General features: G+C 42.0%; 1 protein-coding gene across 3 annotated transcripts in view; it reads left to right on the forward strand.

Moving 5' to 3' along the window:
- Window positions 1-14,174, forward strand: part of WT1 (WT1 transcription factor) — a 46,904-nt gene extending 32,730 nt beyond the window's left edge. For 2 of the 3 annotated variants that reach the window (XM_029911520.1, XM_029911521.1), the window contains 3 exons: window positions 8,802-8,891; window positions 10,367-10,459; window positions 13,989-14,174. In XM_029911520.1, coding sequence (XP_029767380.1) covers window positions 8,802-8,891; window positions 10,367-10,459; window positions 13,989-14,110 — 305 coding nt within the window. In that variant the 3' untranslated portion in view covers window positions 14,111-14,174. The remainder of the gene's footprint in view (window positions 1-8,801; window positions 8,892-10,366; window positions 10,460-13,988) is intronic. The other variant, XM_024211470.1, reaches the window with a different exon arrangement.
- Window positions 14,175-14,419: the final 245 nt, after the last annotated feature.

Consider the following 14,419-nt stretch of genomic DNA (forward strand, 5'->3'; position numbering starts at 1 on the left):
TTATGGAGGAGTTATCCTTTTGGAATCACTGCTGTGGAGTGTCTCTTTTCCTGGTGGCGGTGCTTACTGAATGATAGCTTCTTTACTACTCCTTTCCTTCCACACCCCACTTGCTGTTTTTAGGTGCAAGGCATTGTCTTAGAGAAATCTATTAGGGACCATCATCAGGCCAGTCTGAATATAATGGAGTTGCCAGCTAGGGACCACCTGGTAAAGTAAAGCCACAGCCCTTTAAAACTGTTTCTTAATCTGAGATTAAACAGGCAGCTGAGCAACACCTGAGCATTGTAAACTTAGGGTTCAGTATTAAATATGCCAGTTAGACTGAGTGGAGTCAGACAACTAGAAAGGGAATAGCAGTAGAATGTCTAGCATGGTGTTCTGCACTCACAAAAAGAGGGATCTTCTTCTTCTTCTTCTTCTTCTTCTTCTTCTTCCACTAACACATATACCTTTGTGTAGACAGTACTCTGGATAGTTGCAGGAAAGCTGGAGAGCTTCCAGAGGCCAGCTACTATAGAGGTTACTTTTGGCTGTGTAACCCACACACCTCCTGGGTGTGGTGCTCTGTCCCATCTAGTGGCACCGAGACCAGAGAGAGATTAATGAGTCTGCTCTACAGCCTTAGCTAAAGGCCACGTGGCTTTTAGCTCAGGCAGTACAGGCTCATGCACTAAGCTCCAGAGGCCCCAGGTTTGATCCTGCCTGCTGATGACATGGGTCCGTCAGTGCTACAAGTCCTGGAGAGCTTCCAGGGGCCAGCTACTATAGAGGTTACTTTTGGCTGTATCAGGCCTGTCTTTCTGTAACCAATATACAATTGTACTATTCCTGGTGTAATGTGGTATTAGAATACACACATGCAGTAGCCCTTCCACCTTTCTTAATATAGTAATAGATCAGGTTTTGCAATAATGGACACTTGATTTGAAACAGGATGAAATATTAATATGTAAACTTAAATTAGCTGTTAGTGCTGTTACAAAATAATTTTGGCCCTTGATGTATTTCTTCCTATCACCTACTAGATATTTATATGACTGACTCATTAGTTCCTCTACTTATGTCCTTTTCTTTCAGATAATGTTACCAACTGCTATATTGCAAAATCAAGCAGAGCTCTGAAACACAAAATTGGAATCTCTAATCAGTTTTTACTAGTGTTTCAACAAAGTTCTTGTAGAAAATACATTGACATTTTGTACCCTCGAAGATTGCTTATCCACTGTTAACAATGCCATTATTGAAACACATATAACCATAAAAGCGCACTTGTTATCTGGAATATTCCACTGTAGTAGATTGGGCTCCTAAAGAAATGCAAAAATAAATATAAATTGTAAACAATAATGCAAATAATGTGGTGAGTAGATTTCAGGGATTGCTTTGTGAAAACTGATTATACATAAATACGTGTGTGTGTGTGTACGCACACACACGCACGCAAACGCGCACACACACACACACACACACACACGCGCACACACACACCCTTCATGAACATGATCTATGGCAGAAACATCATAATTCTTTCCAGATTTTGTCTGGTGATATTCCAATTCCTGGTAAAGCTATGAATTCACTTTGAGTAGAAACTGGTCATCTTATACAAAAAATAGCTTTTCGGACCTTCTGTCTCTAAAAACTACCTTTTCATTTAAAAAGAGAGAGAGAGAGAGAGAGAGAGAGCAGTAATTGTCAAGAATTTTGCTTTTTAAGGATTTTGTAATATACAGGGTAAGTGTGTGTGGTGGTGATTCTGTCTAGTAGCTGCCCTCAGTGGTGCCTGAGAGCCTGCAACTAATGGAGCGGATCCTTTTAGTTCAAGTGTTAGGGGTTTCAGCTTGTGGTGTTGAAAGTCCAAGGTTGTGTTTGAAAGTATATAGCCATGGTGTGACGGGTTCCCACCGGGGTGCCACTTGTAACTGGGGTACCACTCAGCCCACCTGACCCACCAGCCTGGGCTCTCTTTCACATTGTGGTGCTGTGATAAGTTTCCAAGCTTGCTTTTTCACCAGCATACACACAGTATAGGGACACACCCAGCTGCAGCTTCACACAGACGCTGAGATTAGCTCTGCCTGGGATGGCTCAGCTAAGGCACTCCCAGTTGCTAAAGCAGCTCCGCCCCCCCAGAGTGTAAACCCAAAATTATACTGTCTTGTGCTGCACAGAGAACTGTACAGTGTAAGCTCATAAAATTCGCCCCCTCCCTCAATGTGGAGAGAGATATGCAACAGCTTTCTGCCCCAAGTTATAATTTCCACTCCTTGGTTTTAGACCAGTGGTTCAAACTGCGGATTGCGACCCAGAATGTAAGACACTGGGTTGCGGCAGCTCTGGTCAGCACTGCCGACCGGGCCATTAAAAGTCCCGTCGGCGGTGCTGCCCGGCTAAGGCAGGCTAGTCCCTAACTGTTCTGACCCCATGCTGTGCCCCAGAAGCGGCCAGCAGCAGGACTGGCTCCTAGGTGGAGGGGCTACGGAGCTCTGCATGCTGTCCCCACCCTGAGCACTGGCTCTGCCAGCCAATGGGAGCTGGCGGGGGGAGGGGGGGCAGAAAGCTGTGCCTGCGTGTGAGAGCTGCTTGCGCACCTGTGCCTAGGAGCCAGACCTGCTGCTGGCCACTTCTGGGGCGCAGCACAGTCCGCAGTGCCAGGACAGGCAGGAAGCCTGCCTTAGCACCCCCGCTGCATCACTGACCGAGAGCCACCCGAGGTAAGCCCATGCCCCAATCCCCTGACTCAGCCCTGAGCACCCCCAAACCCGGAGCCCCTCCTGCACCCCAAACCCCTCATCCCCAGTACCACCCCAGAGCCTGCACCCCACCCCAGAGCCCTGACCCCCTCCCACACCCCAACCCTCTGCCCCAGCCCTGAGCCCCTCCCGTACCCCAAACCCCTCATCCCCAGCTCCGTTGGGTCGCGGGCATCAATAATTTTCTTCAACTAGGTCACCAGAAAAAAAGTTTGAAACCCACTGTTTTAGACAAAACAAAAACAAGTTTATTAACTACAAAAGATAGATTTTAAGTGATAGCAAACAGATCAAAACAGATTACCTTAATAAATAAACAAAACTGAGCTTAACATACTAGACAGGTAGGATATAAATTAGCAAATTCTCACTGTGAGTGATAAACAGGCTGGCAGATTCTTAAGGCACAAGTTGCCTTGGCTTTCCCAGGTTTTCATACACAGGCTAAAAATCCCTCTAGCCTGGGACCATCACTTCCCACAGTTCAGTCCTTGCCCCTCAGGCATTTCCAGGTGTGTTGTTGTAGGGAGAGTGAGGACCCATCATGATGTCACTGTCCCCCTTTATATCTTCCTCCCACTTGCTGGAAAGCTCTTTTGCTGTAGCCTGGGTCAAACAGTTCCCATTGTGTCATGCTATCTCTGAGAGGTTTCTATTGTACACAGTTCCTGGGGTAATCTTTGTGCTTGTGTGAATTTCCTCAAGAAGCCATTAACATTGTTTGGCCTTTTTACTGTTGTACCTGAAAGGCTGCTTGTGGGTGTTTTCAACCTCAGAACATGTTTCTGTAACACATACATAGCCAAACTTCATAACTTCACATATGACAATAGTTCATACAATCCAACGAGATATTACTGTCTAGCAGATCAAGACTTTTAGAATGATACCACACAGTGGTAAATACTGAGGTGCCAGGGTGTCACACATGGGTTTGCTATACCTTAAATTTTATAGTACTAGATAAGTATTGGTGATGTATTTCACAATGACTCTATCTTATTGATTATACACTGCCACCAAAACCCACTCAGAATGAAGTGTGTCTTCTTGACATCCCTTCTGTGTCTCCTTCCTTTATCTAGTTACTTATATGACCTTCCTCACCACGGTATCTAGGCACCTTGCAATCATTAATGGATTTTATCCTCCAAGATCATTGAGAAGTAGAGAAATATTATCCCTATTCTACAAATGGGGAACTAAGGGTAGATTAAGTGACTTGTTTAAGATCACACGTGAGGTCTGTGGTTGAGCGGGGAATCAAACCCATGTCTGAGTCCCAGGCCAGTGCCCTAGACTGTCTTTCGTCTATTAATATTCCTTGAAGGCAGATCTTGTAAGATTCATTCTCACGGGATAATGTGCAGTGTAGAAGGTTTTTCTTTTATCACCAACAGTTACAAATCCACCCCCCCATGTCAATCTGGTTTCTTGTGCAAAAAAAATGCATAAACTTTATCTTTAAAGCTTACCTGCAAAAGAAAAATATGTAAAAAAAGTTTACTGAAACACGTTATAATGGTATAAACACTTTTGCATTGATATTGAACTGCATCCACACAAGGGGGTTGCACCAATTTAACGGAATCAGTATAAAAACCCATTTAATTAGATTGGCACAAAACTGGGTATAGACCTGCCTCAGATTCTTTCTCTGTAAAACTTGCTGTCTCTGAGCGGAAGGCAAAACTTCAGCTACTCAATTAATGTTTTAGTCTTAGCACTAGCCCACCTCCCCATTCCAGAACTCCTCCACCAAAAGTATACTTGAATGAAAGTATTATGGTCAATATTGTGCACTTATAGGAAAGTAGGTCCAAATTCTGCTCTCGCTTAAATCTGGAGTAACTGCATTGGTTTCAAAGAAGTTGCCTTCCATTTACACTGGTGTAATTTGGCCCATTTTGAATAAGTACACTGACATATATATAAGATGAAAGTGAAAAAAAAAAAGCGCACAAACCAGAACCATGCCGCTCAGATTTGTTTTATGTTTGCAGTGCTTTAAACCTAAAGTTAAAGTGCAATTTGAGTTTTTAATTTTAAAAGAAGAAATGGTTTTATAGTGAACTGTCTTTCCATTCCCTCATGTCTAAAGCTTTATCTTGCATTATGGTCAGCCTTTACGTTTTTCTTATTAGTACTGAAATGGAAATAATAGCGAAAAATTGAGCAAGGAAAGGGCAAAGGGCAGGTGCAGTTTGATCTTCAACTCCTTTCTGTTTTGTTTTTGTCATATGGGAAATATTGTTTGAGTGTCCCTCAAACCTGGAAGCTTTAGCTCTAACTTGGGATGCCCCCAATGAGCCCTGGGAGAGAAGAAATCACAAACAAGCTTTTTGCTAATCAGTTTAGAGCAGTGTTTCTCAAACTGGGGTCTGTGGATGCCTGGGGGTCCATGAGGGCACTCCGGGGGTCTGCTGGCCACGCTGATCAACTCCTTCCCTTCCCTCCCTTAACTCCTCCTGCACTTCAGGGAACAGCTGTTCAGCGATGTGCAGGAGGTGCTGGGAGGGACGGGGAGGAGTGGGAGCGGGAAGAGGTGGGGCAGAGGTAGGGCCTTCAGGGAAGGGGAGGAGTGGGGGCAGGGCCTGAGGCTGAGTGAGGGACTTAGGGGGTCCGTGACAATTTTTAAATCAAAATGGAGGTCCTTGGGTTGCTAAAGTTTGAGAACCGCTGGTTTAGAGAATCCACTGAGTGTTTAGTGTTGAACACCCAGTGCACTTTTCCTAATCGGATGCTTGTTCTGATGCTTATTGAAGTCAATATGTATCTCCGCTGACTTCAGTGGCCATTTAATTTAGGCCCCTGCTGAAGCCCAAGAAGAATGGAAGAGAGAGAAATTCTGGATCCTCTCCAAATCTCACTCCCTTTCCTTTTACACTCAATTTCAACACACTGTTTTGTGCCAGTTTGCTGGATTGGCTGACCCCCATGTGTGCTTTGGTTGACGTTTTCCTTATTCTAATCAAAAATATTTTTTAATTAATTTTTTTTTAAATGGCTTTAATCTACAAACTGGCTTCTAATGGTTAAATTGCATAACAATTCTGTCCAAACAAATCTGAATGCAAGTGAGCAACTCTGGTTCCAGCAGAAGAAGGTTGCTGATAAGGTAGCCTGAAAAAGGCATCAGACTTCTCAGGCGAGTAGATCATTTTGTAAAACAAAAATAAAGGTCCTTTTGTTTTCAAAGTGGATGCCTTCAAGCCTGTTACAATGTTCTATTCAAATGTCTAATTAAATATCTTCTGCATTTATATTGCAATTAGGAGACAATCATCCTGTCACTGCATTCTGTTTCACTGACATTCAGTCTCTTAAATCTGTCAAATGGCTGAATCTCTTGAAAGTAAGTGGTTTCCTAGAAGTAAGCATTTCTGCGGAAGTTCTTGTGGTCGAAGTGTAAGGAACCATTTTAAACACTTGTGGCAAACGTAATAATTTACATAAATAAATTAAACTGAACAGAGATGGAATAGGTTATGCCTAGGTTTAAGAGTCAGTAAACTCCTTTGGGTACCTGCCACAGGAAGTTATAAAGATTTTTATACAGATGTTAAATATGGTGAAAATTCTGATCTTTGCTACACCCCTGTAAATCTTCATTAATATAAACAAATATCAGAGTGGTAGCCATGTTAGTCTGTATCCACAAAAATGAGGAGTCAGGTGGCACCTTAAAGACAAACAGATTTATTTGGGCATAAGCTTTCGAGCATCTGAAGAAGTGGGTTTTTACCCATGAAAGCTTATGCCCAAATAAATCTGTTAGCCTTTAAGGTGCTACCGACTCCTCGTTGTTAATATAAACAAAGTTACACAACATTTGCAAAAGTTTTGCTGAGATCAGAATGTGACTCATCCCAGAATGAGTCACATTTATGTTTTAAGCCCAAATCATAATTTCATAATACAAAAATGATAGAGATGTGTTAACTCTGTAATTTTTAAAAAGGATAAGGATAAGCTACAAAGATAAATATTTTCAAGTAGAAATTGCCATGTCCCCTTAAATCATGGACCATTTCTAACTGTCCTAACACTGTAATTGCAATCAAATATACTCTGTAAAGGGGTCAATTCACTTTCATAGATCACATGCAACATAAACATAATATCTTAGCATATGCCTCCTCTGCGCCTCAGAATGTACAGCACTCATTCTAGATTCAAATGTGGCTAACAGAAACCTATTTCTCTGCTATTATTATAAACTAACACCACAAACACTGAATCTTGAAATTCAGGTGTTTGGGAACTTCATACATTTTAAAAAAACCCACCCCACTTCATTTCAAGCTCCTTTTTTCTTTAATGCCTTCATTTTGGGTCTTTGTTGTACACAGGGATGGTGCAAGGAAGTTTTGCGCCCAAGGCGAAACTTCCACCTTGTGCCCCCCCCCCAGCCCTGTGGCAGCTCCCCCCACCCTGCCCTGAGGCGCGCCCCCCCCACCCCCGCGGCAGCTTCCGCCCCGGGGAGCCGTGCGGCAGCTCTCCACCCCAGCTCACCTCTGCTCCGCCTCCTCCCTGAGCACGCCGCCCCCACTCTAATTCTCCTCCCCTCCCAGGCTTGCGGCTCCAAACAGCTGATTGGCGCCGCAAGCCTGGGAGGCAGGAGAAGTGGAGCGGCTGCTGCGCTGGGAGAGGGAGTCTGAGCCGCACGTGTCAGCAGCCCAGCCCAGGAACGCTGTAAAAAAAAAATTGGGGGCACCGCTTTTTGGCGTCCCCAAATCTTGGTGCCCTAGGCAACCGCCTAGTTTGCCTTAATGGTAGCACCGGCCCTGGTTGTACACCTCACCCTTCCAAAGCAGAAGAAAACAAGTTCCATGCAGTTTACTATGTGTAGAACTTTCATATGAAGTGTTTAAAAACCAGAGTCCTTCTGCTCTGCATACACATTAAAGGGCTCCATTCTGACATTGTAAAAGGGCCTTATAGTGGGTGTAAATATAATGTATGTATTTTATGCCCTTCTAGCATGCCAGAGTGGTGTAAAAAGGTCTTAGTGTAAATGAGAATCAGGCCTTAAAAATCCTATGTCAGTAAGATTAAGTTAGCCCTTCTGTGCTGGTCAAAATTTTAAGTCACCCCACTATTCCACAGTGTGCTGTATTCCAATTTGTTTCCACTCTCCTCTCCCGAAATGGCTGCATTTTTATTATGTTTGTATGCTTAGATGATTTGTCAAGCTCTTTATGATGAAAGGTGCTGTATGAATGTGAGACATTATTATCGTTTATTTTATTTTTAAGGCCAGCATATCACCTTTGGTCCCAGACAGGCTGAGTTCTAGGGTTCTGAGTAGAGATGTACAAAACACATAGGAAAAGTTTAGATAATTTTTGTATGAGGCTCTCAAAGATTTCATAGACTTGTGTGAGGGAGGTGTTTGCATGTGAAATACTGCTTTTCATGGTGCTTAAGGGAAGTGAAGGAATAGGCATTTTGGGGGAGAAATGTGCTTTATTCCAGGATTGAATGTTGCCAATTCTTTTACACACTTACACCAGATAAAAATTTACCAGTCTTAATGTTTTGGGTTTGATTTTTTTCCCCTTCAAATCCAGTTTACAGCAATTTATAAATCTTTCACCTGTGTAAATTACTTCCTTGTGAAAATTGTAGAAGGGGTTGGAATATGGTCTTCGGGGGAAAAGACACATTGCTGTTTTTACTGTCAAATAATAGAATAATGTCAAATGTTGGAATAAATGTTCATGCAACTTGGGTTCAGTTTTTGTAATTTTAATCTATTTTTTACCCCTTTTTAGAACAAACTGATTCGAGATCAAATTTAACTAAGGTAAATGAATTGTGCTATATCCTCAGCTGGTGAAAATCTGCATAGCTCCATTGACTTCAAGCTATATTAATTTGAATCAGCTGAGAATCTGGCCCATTAACTTTTAAAAATATGTGAGAAGAAGCCCTAGCCTTTTAGTATAGCACATTTTATGAATGAAGAGACTCATTAAACATGAAGCTGACATGTTTTTGAATTCAGCAATACCTTTCTAATGAAACCTTTGCCCTCTTAAGGTGAGAAACCGTACCAATGCGACTTTAAGGACTGTGAGCGAAGGTTCTCTCGTTCAGACCAACTCAAACGACACCAAAGACGACACACAGGTTTGTTGGCTGTAGCTTTCTCCTCTCTAACATTCTTCTTAGCAGGAAGATTCATCCTTAGTTGGACTCCAGGATGATGATTTTTTACTAGTATTTCAGAATCACAAATTTATGCCTCAATAATTGAGCTTTTGGATTCTGCAAACTTGTAACAAAACTCTTGAAATGAAACACTCTTCTCTCTGGAGTGACGTGCATGGTGTGGAAAATATTCTCTCTTTTGAACAAGGAATGATTAAACAAAATAAAACCATCGACTAGTAATCTGATAAAAGTAATAATTTAAAAACAATTAATGCAGTTAATACTGCAGTGATGCTTATGATTTAAATATGTAAGGGGAAAACCTGCACTCACCCGTGTGTGAGGCTCAAAAGGCAATGGAACTACCATGTGTTTGCTGTGCAGAAAGGAGGAGCAGATGATGAAGTGTACACCACACCCACTGCAATCTACAGAGCACTGCTCTGCATCTGGATCCCAATCCCGCACTTAGGCATGTGCTTAATTGTGAACATGTGCTTAAATCCTATTGACATTAAGCATGTGGCTACACTGGCCAAAAACTCTGCGCAGGAAGCATGTAGCATTCCTTGGCTACAGGGTGGAGAACGTTGTAGCAATTATAAATGGCTCTGTGGCCTGACTCTGGATTGCGGAATATTACAAGGTTCCTTATGCAAAGTCTGTTTGTTCAGTTTTTATCCTAAGGAAGACAGTTTGGCCCTTAAGAGGTAATAGGAGAATTATGATGGACTTCAGCTGTGTGAAACTTTCTATAATGAAACCTGAAACGATAGGAATCTTTCGGTTTAAACATGAAAACTAGCAGTTCATGTAAACTTTCTTTGGGTCTTGCAAACCTTTAATCAGAATGCTCAGTGGTGGTTCTTTAGGGGGTGAGGAGGGACGTTTTTGAGACTGTTATATGGCTTCACTTAATTTCCACCCCCTAATATATACACTTTTGACAATCCCATGGTAGGTCTTCTGGGTTAAACAAATCCTTAAGAACCCATGCACAATATAGTTTAATAAAACTTGTCAGGTGGATTTTTTTTTTCAAATCTGGTTTTACCAAATTGAATCCAAATACACAAAGCTTGAGGTGGAACGCCAGAGGTACCAAACCACAGGAACCAACAAATTAATAACTTTGTAGAGCTTTTCTTGATCATGACTTTTCATATTTTGAATCCTATGAGTAGAGCTTGCTTACACTGGCTGCAGCTGGGACACTTTATACCTGAAAGTGTTAACTGGCCTGCAGGAGAAAGATAGGGTTATGAAAGGGTAAGTTGTGCAGAAGCCTGATTAATGATCTTTGAGACACGTAGGCGGGCAGCTGGGGAGGAGGAGTTACAGGAACTATTAAAAAAAAATTCCAGTATTTTGATAATTCAGAAATAATTGATCTCCCTGATCCTTCCCAAAAGTTGTTGAAATACAGGAATAGATTTGTTTTATCTGTTTAGGTGTGAAACCCTTCCAGTGTAAAACCTGTCAGAGAAAGTTCTCCAGATCTGATCATCTGAAGACTCATACCAGGACTCATACAGGTAAAACAAGTGCGTAAACTTTTCTTCACATTTATATTTCATTATTTATTTAAACTAAATAAATTTTACTGTGATTTAAATGTTTAGCGGGAGTCTTCGAACCTGAGCTAACATTTTCAAAAGTGCCCAAGTGACTTAGGAGCCTGAGTCCCATTGACTTTCAGTGCGACTTGGCTCCTAGATGCCTAAATCACTTTTCAAAATAGGACTTAGGCGCCTGTGTTACTTAGGTGCTTTGGAAAATGTTGCTCCTGGGTACTTCGTGCTTTTAGGACATATCAGCTTGGCATAATGTATTTTGTCAGCTTTTGTGAAATGGCTTTAGTGATCTCAGCCCACAAACATCCACTGTGCATAAACTATCATCCCCACAACTGCCCACAAAGAGGCCATTTAGTGCCAGCCTCAGCAGAGGGGCTGTGGAGTTAAAGATCCTCTCATCTCTACTCATGGCCCCTCTAGGTCAGGGCTGAAGCCTAATGTAAGGTATCTTGGGGAAGCTGGCATCACTGTAATCTCTCCTGAGGATAAAGACAGCAGCTTTCGCCAACGCTAAACAGCCACACGCACAAAATCTAAAGTAAAAACATGCCAAAATGTCCAAGGAACATTTGAGGAAACATAACGATGAAATTACAATAGATCCTTTCCATAGCATTTTAACTGGAACCTCGTGTTCTGGGAGTAATTTTAGAATTATTTTTGCACCATTCTTAGCTGAACAATTTGATATACTAACTTATTATATGAAAATCAGCATATCTTGCTAATAAAGAACTGCCTTTCTAGAGTTCAATATTATTAGATACCTTAGTGCTATTCATAATGATCTCCAGCTTTGAAACATGCCCCCACACTGCAAGACAAGGACTTGTAGAAAGTCCTACTCTCCCAACTAAGATGATAAGGACTTTTTCTCTTCCCTTCCCTCCCACAAAATTTTCATATTTAAGATTTAAAAAAATAATTTACAAAAATCAGAACTATTCGCCTGTAGAATACTGGCACTTTCCAGGCTGCATCCAAAAGAAAGCTTAAGACAATGTGCTGTGTCTTTCATTGTCTACACTTTTATTGTCTGTAAATGGTAAAGGGCACAGTTTTGATCCCTGGTGTATGCCCGCTGTTACAGTGTGAATTTGGCCTGAAATTGGGTGCATCTTCTCTAGGAAAAAAGGTGTATTCATAGTTAACATGACTTAAAATGAGGTAAATACCTAGTGAAGACAAGGCAGTGTGTAGTTTTCACACAAATTAGTAGATTGAGTTAGACCATGGGAGAGTGTAGGTTTTACCTCAACCTGTCAACATGTGAAAACTACAAACTGCCTATTTTCACTAGGATTTTACCTCATGTTAGCTAACTTAAGTTAAGAAAACACCTTTTGGGGGGAGGGATAGCTCAGAGGTTTGAGCATTGGCCTGCTAAACCCAGCATTGTGAGTTCAGTCCTTGAGGGGGCCACTTAGGGATCTGGGGCAAAATCAGTACTTGGTCCTGCTAGTGAAGGCAGGGGGCTGGACTCAATAACCTTTTGGGGTCCCTTCCAGTTCTAGGAGATAGGATATCTCCATTATTTCTTCTCCCCCCCCCCCCCCGCCCCCCCGTGAAGACAAGGCCACAAGCTCTGTTCTGTGCCTGAGTGAGAGGACTAAGTGTCACATGACTCAAGCAAAGACTAGAGCCTGGGGCCTTACCATCTTATAGCCACAATGTGAGCTGGACCTGTGTCTTTACTGCCAAAAAAGGTGTGTGTTTCCAGTAAGATAGATAACTCAAGATGTCTCCCCAGGGATCTACATCAACCGAGCTAAGGTGCACAGGTAGTTTATTCCTTCATGTAGCTAGCTGAGGTCAGTACTATAGCACCCCACTTGGAGTTGACCTTGACTAGCTACATCAAGGCAGAAATTACAGTGCCTTGTCTCCCCAGGGATTTTATGGTGAGGTAGCTAAATTGAGTTAGGCATCTGACCCTAAAAAGCAGGGAAGACAGCCTGTAATACCTGCGCAGGGCAGTAAGTAAACGCCACCTTGCTTCCTGTATTTCCCCACATGACTGCTAGTCCTCCTCCTGAGCAGGCAGGCAGGAGTGGGCAGAGCTTTGACTGTCTCCCCAGGGTGCAGGATAGTGCAGCTGATCCAGCATGGAAGGGAAAGTAATCTGCACCCAGTGTAGGACTGAAGCAAGAGGAGAAGCAGATTTGTTTCTGAGGCAGCACAATTACATGCCTCTTTTACGCAGGGTTTGTGGCAAAGCTACAATGTAGCCCATAATGATTAATTCACATCAATGAGGATGATTTGGCCAGTGCTGCTGAGAACTGATGGATTTTATTAGTTTATGACTTTATTAGTCATTCTGACAAGTTCATCTCTGTTCTAAACCATTTGATACCTTTCTGTAATAATCAGAGGTTGTCAAAGTATTTTTTAAGCTAATTAGACTTCAAGACCCCTTGATGTATCTGTTTCACTGATTTTTTGCAAAAAAAAAAAAAAACCCACACAAACAAAACTTCACCACAATCCAAACTTTCCCTGAGTGTGAATCTGGAAGTTTTGAAATGATCTGCACAAAAAGTGAGCCATGGAGGTGGGTGGGGTAGTGGTAGTTAGGAAAGCTCATGCCAACCCCAGAATGTATTGAATTGGAGAATGCTGAACCTCTAGCCAGCCCAGCACAGATGACTTCAGGCTCCAGAAACAGACCTGTACGTACTTAGAAAGACAAACAAACAAATAGAAAATCCAAGTTTATACCACTAATGATACAAATCTAGAAGAATAAAATTTCCAATTCTGTTCTGACCTATGCCCTGCTCTGAGCTGCTGAGGACATTCCTCCAGCACTCCTGCGCTATCAAAAATGTGACTTGCTACTGCATTTGCATGCTGTGGTAAATTGAAGAATTGCTAAAAGTGCAGAAAGGATATTTTTCTATTTGGGGTCTGTTTGGTTTTTTTGATTATTGATTTACTTAGGGGAGTGCTAGGAAAATATGGAGCATTCTGGGCCTTCAATAATTTCCCATTCTTTCTTCTCAGTGGGATATGTGAAGTCTGCTTGACTTGGAGAGCAGGGAGGAACTTTTTGAACCAGCTCGCCAAGCCTGAGGCTAAATCCATAGACCTCTTCTTACCCAGCTCATTAGGTCTTCACTGAGATAGCTTAATAGAGCCCATTGAAGTCACTGGAAATGACTGACTTCCATGGGCATTGGATCAGGCTTTAAAGAATAACCACTGGTGTGCCGGGCCTATGTGCTTCCTTCAGGAATGTGCTGTTGCAAATGTTCAGCTTAATCTTAAAAGGACATCTTTAAAACATGGGTTGAGTGAGAAATGCCCTCATTTAGGGCCTGGTCTTGCAAAGCACTGAGCATTGAAGTGAATGGGAGTTGAGGGCATTCAGTACCTTATAGATCTGGGGCGTAGTTATTTTCCTATTGAAAGGAGTTGTAAAGAAACAAAATAAATTGTAAATGTTTGAATCCATCTCTACGCCAGTTAAACAATGGGGTGTTTTTGTTAACAGGTGAAAAACCATTCAGCTGTAGATGGCCCAGCTGTCAAAAAAAATTTGCCAGATCCGATGAATTAGTCCGTCATCACAACATGCACCAGAGGAACATGACTAAACTTCAGTTGGCCCTTTAGACAATTCAAACAAATGAATAAACCAGATGGGACATTGTGAACTACTGCAAACTTTTCCATCATCCTTGACCACCTCTTTAGGAAAGCTACGGCTGTCTTCACTATCCAGTTGAGACAAGTTAACTAAACCGTAGGATTCTGTTCAGTTTTGTCATCCATTTGGACTTAAAAAAAATTCCCATTCAATGTTAAGTGGTTTTTTTTGGTAACATTGTTATGGAATTACAAAGACTGTTACAGTTAAAATATTACTATGAACTATAGTTACTTTTGATGTTTTTTTCCTCTAAAAAGCTTTCAATTTTTATT

Source organism: Terrapene carolina, unplaced genomic scaffold (genome assembly GCF_002925995.2).
Source record: "Terrapene carolina triunguis isolate 2854851 unplaced genomic scaffold, T_m_triunguis-2.0 Scaffold96, whole genome shotgun sequence".
Lineage (NCBI taxonomy): Eukaryota > Metazoa > Chordata > Testudines > Emydidae > Terrapene > Terrapene triunguis.